General features: G+C 44.3%; 1 protein-coding gene across 1 annotated transcript in view; it reads right to left on the bottom strand.

The window, feature by feature from the left end:
- CADPS2 (calcium dependent secretion activator 2) overlaps window positions 1–20,160 on the bottom strand; it is a 506,020-nt gene that overhangs the window by 397,617 nt on the left and 88,243 nt on the right. The window contains exons 4-6 of the mRNA XM_068276393.1: window positions 6,519–6,599; window positions 2,252–2,488; window positions 1,202–1,323 (exon numbers count right to left, since the gene is read on the bottom strand). Of these exons, the coding sequence (XP_068132494.1) occupies window positions 1,202–1,323; window positions 2,252–2,488; window positions 6,519–6,599 (440 nt within the window). The remainder of the gene's footprint in view (window positions 1–1,201; window positions 1,324–2,251; window positions 2,489–6,518; window positions 6,600–20,160) is intronic.

Below are 20,160 nucleotides of genomic sequence, written 5' to 3'. Positions count from 1 at the left end.
AAAAACAATTCATTCAGAATGAATTGATTCCTACCACACACACCAGGGAATCTATTGTAATCGATATCAACCATCCCCCTCGCTTGCCCCATCTCCAATCAACCTAAATTTTCCATCCTGTCGAATTGACACTTTCAATCATTTTTGATCAAAAATGTATGGAATTGAGCATTTAAAGTAATCTATTCCCATCCAATATGATCAAAGTGATTGAATCTACGGGGAATCGAATGGGAAAATTGATGTGTGTATGGGCCCCTTAAACGAAGTGGCAAGTTTGAGTATTAACACTTGCAGTAATCAATAATATGTATTTAGCTATCAATTTTATGTGGTGTTAAATGTTTTAGACCATAAATAAAATTAAAGTTTCATCCATCTTTAACTGATTCAATGTGATATCAAATGGTCACTGGGCCTGCATTCTAAGTAGAGAGATGGTGATGAAGTAATTAACAAGGTTTTTCATTACGGTTATTGACAATTTTGGGGGGCTTAAATTGGATGAGATCTGTTGGTGCTCTTATCAGCTAGTTCACTGGAGAGCATGCCGGCCTTTGCTGTGAGACCTTTTTATACAAGCCCATTTATTTTTTTATGGTGCACTGTATCCTCCTGCTGCTTTTAGGTACTGTATATATTTGAGCAGCACCTATTGATTACGTCTACTTGATTGTTACCACCAATACCACTCAATGGAATGCTTTTTTGAAATTGGATTAACTTTCCTAGTTTAAGTAAGGCACGGGAATTCCAGGCATTAATTGATATGGATAATCCATTAAGTTTGGTCACCTAAGTTTGGTCATCTCTTCTTGCCACACCCTCACTGCCAACTAACCAGGCGGCCAAGCATCAGAACATCTCAATTTCTTGCCAAGGCTTCTCATTAGTCCACTGTGAAAAGTATGTAAGGGATTGGGACAAATTTTCCGTATTAAAACTGGGAGGCTAGCTATTTGGTTACCGCACACCCCTCATTAAGACTGTGCCCAAAAAACACATCAAATCCGCCCCATTCAATTATGCCCACTTCTTCCTGGGCACTAAAGGGGAGAATGAGCTCCTTTCAATCAATACTAGGACAAGGGGGCTTTGCAAGGAGATGGGGGGGGGCACTGAATATCAGCCACATGAAAAGCTACTTTATCCATTTCTATATCTGGGCATAGACAACACCAACATTCATGATATTACATACTGAGGTCTAGAGGCTTCAGCTTGATCTGTCTGGAGTTTCTCTCCTCCTTCAACCTCCATTGTGCAATAAACGATTCTGTTCGGAGCCACAGATTTCAATCCCTGGACTTCCATAATAACAATCTGTATGAACAGATAAATGTATGCGATGTAAGAAACATTGTAGATATTCGCTTTCAGGAAATTTCAAAGAAGTTACTGAGGAGGTAATAAAACACAGCAGTAAACATCCACTTGTTCTAACTTTGTTGAAATGAAATGTAGAAATCAAACTCAAAATGGGCATACAGATGCCTAAAAGAAAACCACAGTGCTTCTAAGTTTCAACATTTCCTATATCGTCTTTGTACTATGTTCTATGAAATAAAGTGTTAGCATGATTGGTAAATCGCCATGTTTTGATTTTATTTACAATGTCCCAGCTTTGTTGGAAATTGCATTGTAGATGATATTTTCTGATCAGTGCCTAGAGATGGGGTTTAACATAACTGCAAACAGGACACAATTATGACATTAAAACAGCATTCATCTCAAGATAAAAAAAAAAATACATAAAAAAAAAAAAAATAATGCCCTTAAGTGTGTGTATGTATATGTATATATATATATATATATATGTATATATATATATATATATATATATATATATATAAATATATATATATATATATATATATATATATATTACATTACATAACACACAACACAATTATGCAATTTGCAAAGCATTTTAACTGTAGTTTCGTTATTTTCAGTAGCCATTGATTTTAATGTAGAAACGCCCGCGTTGTGAGGGAAAGTGGTGCAGGCTGCTCTTTTTTTCTTTTTTCTTTTACGCTATGTGGAATCGCATATGCCTCTGGAAACGCAGTATGTGGTATGTAGTGAATCGCTGTGGTTTTAAGTGTGACCCCTGCCTCAGCATGATTCCAGCCTTATTTTATTTTGAGTTTCATCATGCTTAAAAATGGGTCAGTTGTGATTACGAAAAAAAAGGGTAACATATTAATCATTATACAAAATGCCCTGCCCCAGAAGTACAAATACCTACCTCTAAAGTAAAGGACAATACCACATCTGATTTTGATAGCTGAACGTCATTTTCATCTCCAATATCCAGAAATGCAGAATTCTGGCAACGTTTTAGTTTCTGAAGTTTAAATTCTGGGCCCCCTTTAGATACTGGAAGACTTTCTAGGTTGGCCATTAATAAGTTCACAGATGCTCGTAACTCTTCTATATACATCGCCTCCATCTCCTTTGTTAAGAACTTTGGGAATTTCCTTTCCTTCAAAAAATATTAATATCTTTACATTTGCAATAAAAATGGAAAGAATGATATTAGATAAAGGTTGTAAGCACATCCTTGTCAACCAAAGGCAATAAAAAAAGAAAGGTAGATTAGTGTGGGTTCAATCACTGCATCGCTTATACACTAACATGATTGCTTGTTATTTGCACCACTTTATATCAATTATGGTATATAAATAAAAAAAATATTGTAAAATAGGATTTTCACACAGTAAATATGTGTGACCTATGCAAAAAACAAAACAAAAAAAAACCTCCATGTTATGGTGTAAACTGATATAGACATTTGTTATTTTAGTAGTTTTAAAATACCGATATACAGTATTATTCAAACATATTCAGCAGTAAATAACCATAAACAGAAAAAAAAAATCACTCAAAAAACAACAATGAAATGAAAACGGAGTGCCCGATTTGCCAAAGCCTACAACTAATGTATGCTAAATGAGAGAAAGATTCATGATGCTATGTGCTTTATTACCTATGGCCCTCAATTTTAGCACCACCTTAGGCACCCATGTTAAATTATAGAATTACAAGCTAGTATCGGCAGGGATATCACAAAAGTGGCGGTGGAGTTCTGATACTTTGAAGCAGAACTCTGCAGCGACGAAGATGTGGTGGGGTCGGCACAACAGAAGTGGTAGTTTTCCTATACTTTGTAGTAGAACTCTGTAGTGGCAAAGACAGTGGTGGGGACATCATAATAACACTGGTGGAGTTCCAATACATTGTAGTGGAACTCTACAGCAGTGATAGTTCTGGTGAGAACACTAGTTAGCAACGTTTCAAAGTTAAAGTGTTAGGGCGCGATTCCACTTGAGCGGCGTGCATCTCGCAGCTCTTCCTGGTCTGCGGGGAAAGCAGACGAATCCCATCAGCCGTGCCATGCACGGCTATGGGATCCGCAGCCTCCCGCGCCGATTCGGATGGAAAAGCCGGCCGAATCGCTAGCGGTAGCGATTCGACCGGCGTTACCATTGCACCCTATGGCAGAGTTTCCCCGCACTATTCTCCTGCGGGGAAACTCTGCCGATTCGCGGCGGTTTCTGCTCAAGTTGAAACGCGCCCTTAGTGCTAGGTGTACCTAGGTAGTAGATGTAGTGCTAGGCGTAGATACGGGGTTAGTGCTAGGCGTAGATAGGAGTGGGTAGTGATAGGTGTAGGTAGGGGATAGATTCAGGGAAGGTTAGTGTTAGAATAGCATAAGACACACCGATGGTAGTAGATCAGTAAAACTCCTATATTATCAGAAATAACTTGTGCCCTAATTACCATGAAGTGTAATATTTGTACTATTTTAGCAACTCCTTTTAAAAGAATACTGTAGGGGTCTAAGGAAAAGGATTTGAACTTACTCTGGGCTTCTAATGGTCCCCCGCAGACATCTTGTGCCCGCACATCCACTCACCGAAGCTCCGGCCCCTGCCTCCGGTTCACTTCTGGAATTTCAGACTTCAAAGTCTAAAAAACAACTGCGCCCGCGTTGCCATGTCCTCGCTCCTGCTGATGTCACCAGGAGTGCATTGCACATGCCCAATATGGTCTGTGCCTGCGCAGTACACTCCTGGTGACATCAGCGGCAGCGAGGACACGGCAACGCGGGCGCAGTGGTTTTCAGACTTTGAAGTCTGAAATTCCAGAAGTGAACCGGAGGCGGGGCCGGAGCATCCGTGAGTGGCTGTGTGGGCACAGGATGTCTGCAGGGGACCATTAGAAGCCCCGGGTAAGTTCAACTCATTTTCCCCCGAACCCCTACAGTATTCTTCAAGTAGATTTTTTTAAATTATGCATAGAAATGAACACAAGTAAAAATGTAAGCTACCACACCTGTTTTACACATGCTATAAATAAAATGATCAACAAATTACATATTTTCATATTATGCATCACAGGTTTCTTTTCCATCACTGATTTTTCTTCATATTAACATTTGAAAATCAGCAGTTCATGAATTAGAGGATGGGGATAAAGTTAAAAAGGAACCAGAGATGAAAAGAAAACAAAATCTTACTTAGCTCGGGCTTCCTCTAGGCTGATCGCTCCCTTGGCGCTGTCCTCCACAAGGGCTCCCAGTATCTTGGCCAATCGTGGCTTACTGCGCATGTGCGGCACGGTTGCGCGCATCCAGCCTGTCACGCTCCCATTGCTGGGAGCTTTCTGCGCCTGCGCAGTTCTACGGACTACAGGCGCAGAACTCTCCTGGCCACGATAGCAAAACAGGGAAGTGCGTGCAGCGACAGTGAGCGTGCACTGACTGGCCCAAGATACCGGGATCCTTTATGAAGGATACAGAAGGCGGAGGATGGCACCAAGGGAGAGATCAGGCCAGAGGGGGCTAGAGGAAGCCCCAGGTATGTATGATTTTTTTGTTTTCTTTTCATTTCTGGTACACTTTAAAGCGGTATAAAACTGACATAATATTCAATAAAAACACGGTTTCCTGGAAGAAGATGATTTGCATATTTGGGAGTGATGCATCATGAAAAACCAAAGTTGCTGCTCACTTTAGGCTAAATTATCACAAATACCTTCCATTAAGAGCCATGCTAATTCACCCTATATGTGATGCTGTCAGTTTTACTGTGATGCAAAAATACATTAAAACTGACAGCCCATATAAATCAATGCTAAACACAGACAACTGGATTGGTGCGGAGACTAATTGATTGAACTGGCATGTCAATCAATAAGCTTGTTCAACATAAATAACAAACTGTTGCATTCTCCACAAAAAGCACATACTTTTGTAAACATTGTATAGTGTGAGGCAGTACAAGTTTAAAGGACACCCGAGGTTAAAATAAACAAATGAAATAAACAATTGTATCTATCTTCCTTCTCCTAAAAATGTATACAGATATTCCATAGTTTTATTTTAATATTTAAATCTACTTTTCAAGTTTTTACTGTTATTGTTTTTGCTCAATGACACATTCATTAAAGTATGCCAGAGCTAAATTCTATGATCTATTGATCCTTTTTATCTCTTTCATGCTCTCAGAAACCATTTTCTGCTAGAAAAGTGTTTTATAGTTGTAATTTCTTATCAGTGTGGCTCACACTGTAGTCTGACCCAGACAGGAACTGCCACTTACATACTTGATATTTAACTCTTTCAGGCAGAGTAATAAAAAAAAAAACACAGACAGCATAGTTATGTGTGTGCTAGGCACTGTACATACACGTCTATCTCATGTCACATGTCACCTCAGGTATCCTTTAAAAGTGCATTCATATTGGAAAATATCTGCACTAAAATATAAATAGGCCAAATAGTATGTACAATACCTCACAGTGTAAGCCACTGAGGTGGAAAGAGTATGCAGATCAGGTGTTTTGAACATAGTTCAAAAGTGCTCGATTGATTTTGCTGTTTTCAAAAGTGTGATTTACTGAAAGAAAACCTGAACTGAAAAGTCAAAATAAGCATACACAAGTCATACTTACCTTCCATGTAGTCTACTCAACAGTGTCTTTCTCCTGGCCCGCGTCCTATTTGTTCACTGTGATCAAAGGAATTTTCCGTCCTCCATTTTGAAAATGGTCATTACCCATAACAGCTTTCTGGTCAGCACACAGTTAAACTGTAACATCACCCACTTGAGCCATAGGGAAACATGGACATTACCGGGTACATCAGTTTTCCTCTCAGCTATAACTGACAGCAACTGATATATTTCAGATCTGACAAAATGTTGTCAGAACTGGAAGGGATTATTGTGATAAGAAAATGGTGAGCTTCTGAGAGGAACTGATGGCAAGGTAACTATGCAATGTTCATTTGAAGTTACCTCATGTGTTTATTTTAAATATTTTTACTCAGTACAGGTTCTCTTGAAGGCAAAAGATCAGTAGGTCAGCTTGGCAACTGACATAATTTAAAGAGTATCCTCCATACTTCTCTCACTACATGGTCACTTTAAACACTAAACATATGCAATTCTTTTAATACTAACAAAACAAAAAACAATTGAAAGTGACTAAATAGCCATGTGGTCATTTACCTTTGCCATTTGTTCTGCTACTTGTAAACGTCCATCAAGCTCTCGCCGAATCTGGGCTGCTTGTTCATCTGCATTATCCAACTAAAACACAAAATAAAAAACTTTTTCTTGCAACACAACTTGTATTTGTCTTCTATGAGCTAAACATGGCTTTGATCCAGATTGTCTTAAATATACATTAAGAAAAGTATATAACAATACTGGTTAGAGTTATCAAGCCAGTGAAAAGCTTACTGGCTGTGTGGAAGGTCAGTAGTTCACAGCAACTACATTTATCTCCCTCCTTTAACCGCTTTGAGACTTAACAGTTCTGGCCTTTTAAAGGGGCACTACGGCGAAAAATTGTAAAATTTAAAATATGTGCAAACATACACAGTACAAATAAAAAATATGTTTTTACCAGAGTAAAATGAGCCACAAATTACTTTTCTCCTATGTTGCTGTCACTTACAGTAGGCAGTAGAAATTTGACAAAAGCGACAGGTTTTGGACTAGCCCATCTCTTCATGGGGATTCTCAGCAAGGTAGGGTTGCAACGGTATGAAATTCCACGGTATGATAACCGGCGCAACATAGGTAGCCAGGGATAGGTGTAGCAGCATAGGCAGCCAAGGATAGGTGTAGCCAGTGGTAGGTGGCGCAGCATAGGTAGCCAGGGATAGGTGTAGCCAGTGGTAGGTGGTGCAGCTTTGGTAGCCAGGGATAGGTGTAGCCAGTGGTAGGTGGCTGCAGCATAGGTAGCCAGGGATAGGTGTAGCCAGTAGTAGGTGGCACAGCATAGGTAGCCAGTGATAGGTGTAGCCAGTGGTAGGTGGCGCAACATAGGTAGTCAGGGATAGGTGTAGCCAGTGGTAGGTGGCCGCAGCACAGGTAGCCAGGGATAGGTGTAGCCAGTGGTAGGTGGCTGCAGCACAGGTAGCCAGGGATAGGAGTAGCCAGTAGTAGGTGGCGCAGCATAGGTAGCCAGGGATAGGTGTTGCCAGTGGTAGGTGGCGCAGCATAGGTAGTCAGGGATAAGTGTAGCCAGTGGTAGGTGGCCGCAGCACAGGTAGCCAGTGGTAGGTGGCTGCAGCATAGGTAGCCAGGGATAGGTGTAGCCAGTGGTAGGTAGCGCAGCATAGGTAGCCAGGGATAGGTGTAGCCAGAAGTAGGTGGTCGCAGCATAGGTAGCCAGGGATAGTTGTAGCCAGTGGTAGGTGGTCGCAGCACAGGTAGCCAGGGATAGGTGTAGCCAGTGGTAGGTAGCGCAGCATAGGTAGCCAGGGATAGGTGTAGCCAGTGGTAGGTGGCTGCAGCATAGGTAGCCAGGGATAGGTGCAGCTAGAATTAGGTGGCTGCAGCACAGAGAGCTGGAGGGAGGGAGAGGGGACAAATACTCACTTGTCGGCAGCCAAGTCCTCAGGCGTGTACTGGGCTTCATTCCTGCTTTTGCTTGCATCATCTCCTTGTAATAGCACCCGGGGGGCGCTGTTTCAGGGAAATGTGATGCAAGAACAGGAAAAATAATTAAGCCCAGTACAGCGTGGAGGACGGACCCGTTTGCCGGCAAGTGAGTATTTATCCCCACAGCTGTTCGTGCGCCACCGCTACGTCGCCCCTCCCCCCGGTAGCCCCACCCCCTGAAAACCGGTAAAACGAGATTGTGCATGGTATGATTACTATGCACAATGAAACCGCTGTATATCGTCATGCACTGAGCCAGGTGATACCCTCTGAGGAAGGGAACCCCTGAAACAGCCGCTGTCAGGGTATACCATTCATGTTGTAACTGCACAATTGTTTGACTGTATCCCTTGCTACCTTGCACAATTGTTTGACTGTATCCCTTGCTACCTTACCACTTGTATGTACTGCATTCATGTTTAAAACTGTGCTTGTGTTTTTTCATTGCTGCTCTTAAAGGGATACTGCTTGTGCAGCCATTTACTTCATGTTTTGCTGACATATACCATTATGCTGTATTTCTTTTGACCGGTTTGGTCTTTTGTTGCCAATACACTTATGTTATTTGTGCATAATGCATTATCTGCACTTGTTTGTATATAATCAGCTTTCGTGTTTACAATATAATTTTGATGAAACTCATGCTGGTGTGCGAGTCCTTTTGTATATATATTGTCTAGGGCTTTTTAGCCTAATTACAGACTCAGCACCCAGTGCACCCAGTGCATTACTTAGCATACATAGGGTGTGCAGTACCTTCTTGTAAATATAGGCCCCTTTAAAGTAAACCTGAGATGATGGAAGTAAAATAAAAAAAAAAAATTATAGAAACCTGGGGCATCCTCCAGCCACCCTCACACTGATCGGCTGATCGATCCCTTGCCATCCTCCTCCATCGCCTGGATCTTCCGATAGGCGGCCCGGTAATTCTGACAGTCAGGGCCTATTGCGCTCGACCCATCACACTCTCGTCGCCTGAAGAGTTCTGCTCTTGCATGCAATGGGGAGCATACGCAGCTAGACTGCGCCTGTGCTGACTGACAGAATTACCGGGTCGCCTCGTGTAGGATCCAGTTGTCAGAGGAAGATTGTGAGGAACCGATCAACCTGAAGGGGGCTGGAGCAAGCACAGGTATGTATAATTTCTTTTTTTTATCATCTCATGTACACTCTAAAAACCAGAGCCATCCTTTCCCTGTTTAAAGATGAATTGTAGCTAAAATAACATAATTAATAAAATTGCTTATTGTTTGCAATATTCATTTATAGATTATTTAGTCAGTGTTTGCCCATTGTAAAATGTTTCCTCTCCCTGATTTACATTCTGACATTTATCACTGGTGGCGACATCTTTAACCCTGCCAGGTGATCACCGCAGAGGATCACATGGCCCCGGGAGGATTTTTTAAAATAAAATGTATTTACTGTATATGCTTAAAGGAATGATCCACGCAAAAACAAAAAATAAAAAAGTTCCACTTACCCGGGGCTTCCTCCAGCCCGAGGCAGCCGCCCTGTGCCCCCGCCGCAGCTCCTACGTCTCCCAGTCCTCTCCGCCGGTGGAGCCGACCTCGCCAAGTCGGATTCCGGGTCGGCCTCCTCTGCGCTCCACGGCGCGGGTCACGTGCGAGGTCGGCTCCGCCGGCGAAGAGCACCGGGAGACGTAGGAGCTGCGGCGGGGGCACAGGACGGCTGCACCGGGCTGGAAGAAGCCCCGGGTAAGTGGAACTTTTTTTTTATTTGCGCAGATCATTCCTTTAAGTTAACTTTGTTCCCCAAGTTTCACCGCTCCCCACCAATCGCCGATGTAATACGTACCACCCCCAGGGATCCCGTGATGGCACCGCCTCCCAATCAGCTCCAGGCTTTCGCTATGGGACGGATCGGAACTGCGCATGACATCATGAGGTTGATGATGTCAGACGTCATGTCCGATCATCGCCATAGCGACGAGTGAAGCTGAATGGTGGAGCTGTGGCTCTTGCGGGATCGCAGAGGGGTAAATATTGCCGGCGGCGATCGGGGGGTTTAGTTAGGTGCGGCCGAGCTTGGGGGACATAGTTAGCTAGCGAACTGCTAGCTAAAACATAAAAACACATTTTATTTTTTTTTAAATCCTCCCGCGGACGCAGCCTCTGAAACTGCATACCGCCAGGGAGGTTAATGTGCGTTCTATTCACAGAGGGAGAAATTGCTTGCTTGGCAGTTGGAAAAAAGCAGCTACTGCCCACAATGCAACAAGATTCACAGGCAGCAAACTGCTCAGGATCTTGGTCATGACATCACACTGTGGGAGGGGTTTGACCACAATATTAGCCAGACCCCTGATCTATTCTGGGAAAGGTAAAGTTTTCATGCTGATAGAAATTAAGCTCAACCCTTGGTTAAAGTTTATCTTTAACTTGTTCCCGACCGCCTCACGCCAATCTTCATGAACGCGGTGGCTCCCACCAGACTGTGTAACGCCAATTGTCGTTAAGTCCTGGGGCGAAGATTGCAGGGGAGCTCCGCTACGTCATCAGTCTCCCAGCTGCGATCGTCTCTAGGAAACTGTGGGACAGAAAACCACCACCTATTTACATCGTACAGCGCTGCGATCTACGGCAGCGCTGTACTGGGGACAGCCATGTCGCTCCGCTGTCCCCCTGGGAGGCTCAGGAGCGATTGGCTCTCACAGGCTGATGCCTATTGCAGCCGATCTCTGCCATTGGCTGGCGGGGGGGGGGGGGGGGAAACGGAGATTTATTAGAAAAAATATACATATAAATAAATAAACATCGCAGCTGCCATTAGAGACCACCAACAGAAAACTCTGTTGGTGGGCAGAAAAGGGGGGGGGGGGAATCACTTGTGTGCCGAGTTGTACTGGCCTGCAGCGAGCCCTTAAAGCTGCAGTGTACTAATTGTACAAAAATAGCCTGGTCACTGGGGGGGGGGGGGGTTATTACTGTGATTGCCTTACAATAATCACAAGGTCAGGAGCCAATGAAACTTGCTCCTAAACATGATAAGGAAGCCTGCAGTCACTTTAACAGAACAGCGAATGGGCTGCAGTGACGAACTAGCGGTGCAAATGGTGGGAATAACAAGACCACTGGCTGATTAAACTCTGAAAAGCAAAGTCAGTTAACCCTTCGCATGCTTACATGCAAGTGTTCATACAAATGCTTTCACAGAAAACAACCACTGCTATCCCTACAGCTAAGTTAAAAGCTGGGGTCTTAGTACAAAAGAATACATTCTCTTGCGTAGTCACCTACACCAAACAGTGGTAGCCCAGTTTTCACTAGTGTCCTAACTCTGGTCCGGTAACATGCATAATGCAGACATGCAAACACTCTTTGCATCAAGTCTATCTAAAGATTAGGAGCACACATTCTGACATCCTCTCTTGGGACAGACATTACCTCCCTTGTTGGATTAGTTTGATGCACTAACATATCAATATTCACCACGCACACACCAGCATAAGCTGTGTGCATACTGACAATGGTCACAGACAGGGAAAGGAGGGAGTGCACTGGATTAAACCCTGACCACAAGGGTAAGTTACAAGAAAAAACACAGATCAAGGCACAACACCTCAAGTTAAGGCATTTAAATAAGTTATTAGGCCTCTTGCACACTGCAAGCGATTCCGATTCAGATACCGCTTTTTAATCAGTTTTTACATCTGATTCAGATTCCGATTTGCAGTTTGCTCCCTGCACACTGCAAATCAGAATCTGAATCGGATGTAAAAACTGATTAAAAAGCGGGTTCTAAAGGGGGTGTGGCACACAAAATAGCAATATAGTAGCAAAATAGCAATTGCAGATTCACATACACGTTTATACAAATGAAAAGCCAGTGGCTGAAAAGCTCTTGCTTGCTTTTTATAGCATGCAGCCCATAGACCGTTGCTGTGGGGCCACATGTAATAATGTTTAGGTCAACCTGTGTCACCGCTATTCCTCCCCCTCCTCTCTCCTGAAGTCCCATAATCACTATGGGATGACAGAAAATGGCCACGGTGGGGAGGGCAGAAGAACGGAGACATGGGTGTGGACTTGAAGAGTGAAGGTAGCCACTTATGCCAGCAGTAGCCACTCATTAGCAGGCACCACTGCACACTGAAGGGGACATGCTGACTGCTCACATGGTATAGAATTTATTTCCCTTGGAAAAAATTTTATTTGACAGAGCTATAATAGGCATATTGTACCTAGGGACAATCACACAAAAAATGTGCTTCATTTCTTTAGTTCAGCCCCTAGCTATTTCTATAGACTGGTAATATGGCCCTGGGTCCATAAAGTTTGGACACACCTGCTTTAAGACATCCAAAATATGATTAAATGTTAATCAACTGCCCCATGCATATCTTGGACTGGGAGGAAGATGAGGTGTTGAGTGTAGATTAACAAGCAAAAGAAAAACAAATTTAAACAACTGAAGTATCATTGCATGGGGCAAAAAAAAACAAACAAAAAAGGTGAAGCTGGTCTAAATACTTTCCAAACTCACTGTCATCATGATCAGTTCAGTGTCAAAAGCAATCTGTTACTGTATAATCTAGTGTTGCCACTGGCGTAGGGCCCAAGGTCGCAGGGGCCCGGCTCCTGAAGCCTTGAGGGGGGGGGGCCGGATGCCCCCCCCCCCACACCTGTGTGCGCAGGCTCGTACTGATCCAGCGGGAGGTCGGGGGAATTCCCTGTGAGGTCACATGGTGGTGGCCCCCTCTCCTGTCTGCACTCCATCCAGACATGCAGCGCACGGGCCCTTCAATGTGCGGGTCACATACATCGCAGGCAGAGCACAACTCTGTGCTACTTCCTGCTCTGTGGTCTCCTCCCCCGGCTTTCCTGCTGCTGCAGAGCGGCAAGTTTGGATGTGGTGAGAGACACGCAGCCTCTCATTCAGGCCAGCAATGGATGGATCTGCACAGCAGGGGCTAGAGATCGGAGTGCAGCAGCTGGGAGCTTCTCTAGCTGGAACAGGTGACAGCAGGGCAGAGCGCTGTGTGGTAAGCTGGACAAATTACTTGCTGTCTGACTGATCCTTATCTCTGCCTGTCCCCCTGACCCCCTCCCCCTCTCAGTCACAGCGACAGCTCTGCCTGTCCCCCTGACCCCCTCCCCCTCTCAGTGACAGCTCTGCCTGTCCCCCCTGACCCCCTCCCCCTCTCAGTCACAGCAACAGCTCTGCCTGTCCCCCTGACCCCCTCTCAGTCACAGTGACAGCTCTGCCTGTCCCCCTGACCCCCTCCCCCTCTCAGTGACAGCTCTGCCTGTCCCCCTGACCCCCTCCCCGTCACAGCGACAGCTCTGCCTGTCCCCCTTACCCCCCTCCCCCTCTCAGTCACAGCAACAGCTCTGCCTGTCCCCCTTACCCCCTCCCCGCTCAGTCACAGTGACAGCTCTGCCTGACCCCCTCCCCCCTTCTCAGTCACAGTGACAGCATAATAGCTTGTTATGCATGTCCCACTCCCAGCTAAACCAGAGAGTTAAAGACTGGAGCACTAGTGAGCCATTTCCCCCCAAGCTCTCTTCTACCTTTTTATCTTCCCCTCTTTCTAATGTCCCCCTTCTCTTTCCCACATCTATCTCCCTCCCCATTCACATGCCTCTCTCTCTCTTCCACACAGTCCCTGTTGATTTTATTAAGGTGCCCATACATGGGCATATCGACCAAGAGACAGATCTCTCTCTGATCAGAGAGAGATCTGCCGGCTGCCCATACACCACAGGCGATTCTCGATAGATTTCAGTATGAAATCTGTCAGGAATCAGCTTTGTGACCCTCTCTCTCCGATTCCCTCTCTCTCGCCCTTCCCCCGTAGCCCGCGCAGTATACTTTACCTGTTGGTGTCCGTCGCTGGCTTCAAACGAACGCCCCATGTGGTTGCCGGCATATACGTGGGCACGGGTGGGACGCGTGTACGAGGATGGAGCCCGAAGCCAATGGTAGACACCGACAGGTAATATATGCTGCACAGGGCTGCGGGGAAGGGGGCACATTTTACATTGGGGGACAGCTCAGGGGGTTTCTTCCCTCATCCTGATATTGCACGCCGTTACTACCGTGCACCTGATCGAGCATGCCAGCCCTACATTAGGGATGCTCGGAAAATTCCGCGGAATTATGAACTCCTCCTCCTCCTCCTCCTCCTCCTCCCATCCATCCATCCATCCATCCATCCATCCATCCAGCCATCCATCCATCTCATGCAGTAGGGAATTGCAGATTTTCAAAACGGCTTATATACCATAGCTGGGATTTGAACCCAGAACCGAGTGTGTAGTAGGTATCTGTCTTAACCTCTAGACCATGACCCACACTACATGCTAAAGCTGGCGGTAGCATAAACCATACTTTCATTATGATCAATTCGATAGAAAAAGTAGCATGATTAAGGATTTGTACTTTTTGAAAAGCATGCTTATATACCATAGCTGGGATTTGAACCCAGGACCTAGTGTGTAGTAGGTATCTGTCTTAACCTCTAGACCATGACCCACACTACATGCTAAAGCTGGCGGTAGCATAAACCATACTTCCATTATGATCAATTCGATAGAAAAAGTAGCATGATTAAGGATTTGTACTTTTTGAAAAGCATGCTTATATACCATAGCTGGGATTTGAACCCAGGACCTAGTGTGTAGTAGGTATCTGTCTTAACCTCTAGACCATGACCCACACTACATGCTAAAGCTGGCGGTAGCATAAACCATACTTCCATTATGATCAATTCGATAGAAAAAGTAGCATGATTAAGGATTTGTACTTTTTGAAAAGCATGCTTATATACCATAGCTGGGATTTGAACCCAGGACCTAGTGTGTAGTAGGTATCAGTCTTACCCTCTAGACCATGAACCACACTGCATGGTAGTAGGTATCTGTCTTACCCACTAGTAAGGCTGAGGCTGGAGAGGCTGCAGCCTCAGGGCGCAGTGTAGGAGGGGGTGCACAATTCATTGCTTCACTGTCTGGTCCGCAAAGACTTCTACATCATTTTATGTTTACTCCGGCCCACCAGCGGTCTGAAGTATGTTGACCCGGCCCTCAACCCAAAACATTTGGGGACCCCTGGTCTAGAGGGTAAGACAGATACCTACTACACACTAGGTCCTGGGTTCAAATCCCAGCTATGGTATATAAGCATGCTTTTCAAAAAGTACAAATCCTTAATCATGCTACTTTTTCTATCGAATTGATCATAATGGAAGTATGGTTTATGCTACCGCCAGCTTTAGCATGTAGTGTGGGTCATGGTCTAGAGGTTAAGACAGATACCTACTACACACTAGGTCCTGGGTTCAAATCCCAGCTATGGTATATAAGCATGCTTTTCAAAATGTACAAATCCTTAATCATGCTACTTTTTCTATCGAATTGATCATAATGGAAGTATGGTTTATGCTACCGCCAGCTTTAGCATGTAGTGTGGGTCATGGTCTAGAGGTTAAGACAGATACCTACTACACACTAGGTCCTGGGTTCAAATCCCAGCTATGGTATATAAGCATGCTTTTCAAAAAGTACAAATCCTTAATCATGCTACTTTTTCTATCGAATTGATCATAATGGAAGTATGGTTTATGCTACCGCCAGCTTTAGCATGTAGTGTGGGTCATGGTCTAGAGGTTAAGACAGATACCTACTACACACTAGGTTCTGGGTTCAAATCCCAGCTATGGTATATAAGCTGTTTTGAAAATCTGCAATTCCCTACTGCACGATATGGATGGATGGATGGATGGATGGAGAGGAGGAGGAGGAGGAGGAAGGGAGAGAGAGAGAGAGAGAGAGAGAGAGAGAGAGAGAGATTAAAATTATTCCGTATAAGTCGGAATTCCGCGGAACTGCCCCGGTATACCGTCGGAATGGAACGGTAACGGACTTTCTATATGACGGAATGCGGAATTGTGCCGGAAACGGAAATGGGCTATTCCGACCATGCCTGCCCTACATCTTGCAGCAGGTCCGATCCATGCATGCAATCAATTTCGGCCTAAAATCGGTCACATCGTCAATTGGGCTTGCTCTTAGCAGCACCGATTTGCCTTATGTATGGCCACCTCACCGTCTTCCAGCCCACCCTCTACTCTGTCCACTCTCCAATGTTTCTTTAGCTCTCTCCCACCCTCCTCGATCCTCCTTATCCTCATTTCCCCTGTGCCTCCCCACCCCTTTTAAAAAAAGAAATCAGCAACAGCTCACTCTAAATGTTGGAATATTATAAATTTAAATAATTTAATTATTATCATTTATTTAAATTTTATAGCACTGGCATCTTCTGCAGCACATTACAGAGTACATAGTCATGTCACTGACTGTCCTCAGAGGAGCTCCCAATCTAATCCTACCATAGCCATAGTCTAATGTCCTACCATATTATTATTATGATTATTATTATTATTATGTATTTATATAGCACTGACATCTTCTGCAGCACTTTACAGAGTACATAGTCATGTTAGTGACTGTCCTCAGATGAGCTCACAGTCTAATCCTACCATAGTCCTAGTCTAATATCCTACTATTCTATTTGTATGTATTTATATAGCTCAGCCATCTTCTGTAGGCTGCAGCAATCTAATCTGTACTATATTATATATTTATATAGCACTGGCATCTTCTGCAGCACTTTACAGAGTACATAGTCATGTCACTGACTGTCCTCAGAGGAGCTCACAATCTAATCCTACCAGAGTCAGTCTAATGCCCTACCATATTATTGTTATGTATTTATATACACTCACCTAAAGGATTATTAGAAACATCATACTAATACGGTGTTTGACCCCCTTTCGCCTTCAGAACTGCCTTAACTCTACGTGGCATTGATTCAACAAGGTACTGAAAGCATAGTAAACACACTGGATCACTGGTTCTTGGTCTCTTTGATCAGTAATTTTTCAAGAGATCTAAAGCTATAGACCATATCTTCCCAGTATACACCCTCCCTTTCATCATGGTTTTGTTGGTTAAAAAATGCACCAATTCTCCCAATCTGTTGGTCTCTGAAGTCCCAGAGATTGTGTCGTTGATCGGCTGCTGCCATACTCCTAGGGGGAATTTAATTAGATCCAAGTATAGTAAACACTTATATATTTTCCTTTTCTTATGATAACAATATGAACCTCTAGTTCCCCTATCCTGTCATAAATATATTCTCTATATATATGAAAAATAAAAAATAAAAAAATAAAAGATAAAATAATTTGCTTATATATATTTTTATTCTCTGATAATATGAGCGTTCTGGTTTCCCAGGGAGCTGCTGGAACCCCTAGTTTTTTTTATAAGGATCTAAAATCTTGAGAAAAAAAATCGGGAGAAAAATAATCGAAAATCGAAAATTGATTTATATATATATATGCTTTTTTATTGATTAGGATTCTGAAGAATTTGAATTGTGATTAGAATAATAGAAAATCCTTTCTGAACAAAACTCTGTGAAGTATAGTATGGAATTAATGTACCATTTAATAGTGTGGAAGTACTGGACGGAGAGCCACTTTAATGCGACCGGAGAGGGAGGAGCTTAGTGATGAGTATTACTATATAAAGATGGCGACTTCCAAATTATCCTCTAGATTCTGAAGACGGCCGAGCCGTCGAAACATGTCAATCAAGCTGCTTTCTGTAACTTTGTAGAGGCGCCGCACACGAGTACAGAGTGACTCTTTTGCCTTTATCACCAGTCACTCACCAATTGTGACTTACGGAGAAATTGAAAAGTGGTGGAACGCAAGGAAGTCATTACAGCATTGAGCTGAGGCGCACTGGGAAGTGACGCCACGCTCTGAGGACGAGGAGCCGGAAGTCGCTTATCCGAGCCGACTGTGTAGCAAACGCCCGGAGCAGAGCAGCTAACCGCTTGAGCGGCACTGCGTGTTACATCTCCGGAGAACATCGGACACTTTAAAGAAACTTCCCGGGTTGAAGGAGGTGCCCAGGGCTAAGGACTCCCCAGGATCAAAATACGTGGTGAGATCTGCCAAATAAGTACGCTATATACATACTATCTGCGGCGGGATGTGGTAAGGATTCTATGCTGCCCACAACCTTATACCTGTTCTGAACACTAAGGAACTAACAGTTCACTAAGCGCCACGGAGTTCACATGTTTTTTACTTCCCCATAGGGTTTTTTTTTAGCCAAATTGTTTATGATTATTTTTTATAGGATAACCCTACATTTTTAAGGGGAACCAGCACGCTCCTTGTGTGTTTGGATGTATGTATGGATGACTGTATATATAAGTGTGAGATATAGTATGAAATCATTGAAAACTCATTTGCACTATATGTATCAATTGAAAATTTATTGAAAATGTATTACAATAAAAACGACCTTTTAAATATAAATAATAATTTGTACCCATTAAGTCCAGCGCACCTTCTACCTTATTGCAAGGTGCTGAAAGCATTCTTTAGAAATGTCGGCCCATATTTATAGGATAGCATCTTGCAGTTGATGGAGATTTGTGGGATGCACATCCTGGGCACAAAGCTCCCATTCCATCACATCCCAAAGATTCTCTATCGAGTTGAGATCTGGTGACTGTGGGGGCCATTTTAGTACAGTGAACTCATTGTCAATTTGTCATGTTCAAGAAACCAATTTGAAATGATTTGAGCTTTTTGACATGGTGCATTATCCTGCTGGAAGTAGCCATCAGAGGATGAGTACATGGTGATCATGAAGGGATGGACATGGTTCGAAACAATGCTCAGGTAGCCCGTGGCATTTAAACGATGCCCATTGGCACTAAGGGGCCTAAAGTGTGCCAAGAAAACATCCCCCACACCATTACATCACCACCACCAGCCTGCACAGTGGTAACAACGCATGATGGATCCATGTTCTCATTCTGTTTACGCCAAATTCTGACTCTATCAAGACTCAGACCAGGCAACAATTTCCCAGTCTTTAACTGTGCAATTTTGGTGAGCTTGTGCAAATTGTAGCCTATTTTTCGTATTGGTAGTGGAGATGAGTGGTACCCGATGTGGTCTTCTGCTGTTGTAGCCCATCCGCCTCAAGGTTTTGCGTGTTGTGGCTTCACAAATGCTTTGCTGCATACCTCGGTTGTAACGAGTGGTTATTTCAGTCAATGTTGCTCTTCTATCAGCTTGAATCAGTCAGTCCATTCTTCTCTGACCTCTAGCATCGACATGTTTTTCCCTTTTCACACCATTCTTTGTAAACCCTGGAAATGGTTGTGTGTGAAAATCCCAGTAACTGAGCAGACTGTGAAATACTCAGACCGGCCCATCTGGCACCAACAACCATACCACGCTCAAAATTGCTTAACCAGCCTGGCGTTCTATTGATAAAAAAAAAAACTATTGCATGCAGCCAACTGAAAGTTGGCTGCATGAAAGCCCACTAGAGGGCGCTCCTAATGCCTCCGGCAATCAGAAGTAACAAGAAAGGTCGCGATGAGCGGCCCTTCTTGTTTTGCTTTCCTCGTCGCCATGGCGACGAGCGGAGTGACGTCATGGACGTCAGCCGCCTCTGATCCAGCCCTTAGCGCTGGCCGGAACTGTTTGGTCCGGCTGCGCTGGGCTCGGGCGGCTGGGGGGGACCTTCTTTCGCCGCTGCACGCGGCGCATCGTCGCGCTGCGGCGGCGATCAGGTAGCACACACGGCTGGCAAAGTGCCGGCTGCGTGTGCTCCTTTTTATTTGATGAAAATCGGCCCAGCAGGGCCTGAGAGGCAGCCTCCAGCGGTAATGGACGAGCTGAGCTCGTCCATAGCGCCAGGCAGGTTAAAGAGACTCTGAAGCGAGTGAGCTAGGAGTTGATTCGTGTAAAGCACCTTACATAGTGCTAAAACGTTGCTATTCTGCGGCAAAACGAGGGGTCTTTATCCCCCAAATCCCCTCTTCTAGGTCCGGGGAGCATTTCCTGCTTGAGGCAGAGCTAATGCCAGTAGCTCTGCCTCTCAGCGCGTCAATCCCAGCTGATCGCCGTCTCTCCCCGCCCCTCTCACTTTTCCTTCACAGAGAGGGGCGGGGTAGAGGCGGAGATCTGTGCGGTGCTACAGCTCATAGCTCTGCCTCCAGGAAGAGCAAAATCCACGACGAAGAAAGTCGTGGATTTTGCATGGGGGATTTGGGGGTGAAGACCCCTTTCAGAGTCTCTTTAAATCACCTTTCTTCCCCATTCTGACATTCAGTTTGGAGTTCAGGAGATGGTCTT

This window comes from Hyperolius riggenbachi, chromosome 3, assembly GCF_040937935.1.
Source record: "Hyperolius riggenbachi isolate aHypRig1 chromosome 3, aHypRig1.pri, whole genome shotgun sequence".
Taxonomy (NCBI): Eukaryota; Metazoa; Chordata; class Amphibia; order Anura; family Hyperoliidae; genus Hyperolius; species Hyperolius riggenbachi.
This window is presented reverse-complemented; position numbering and strand designations above follow the sequence as displayed.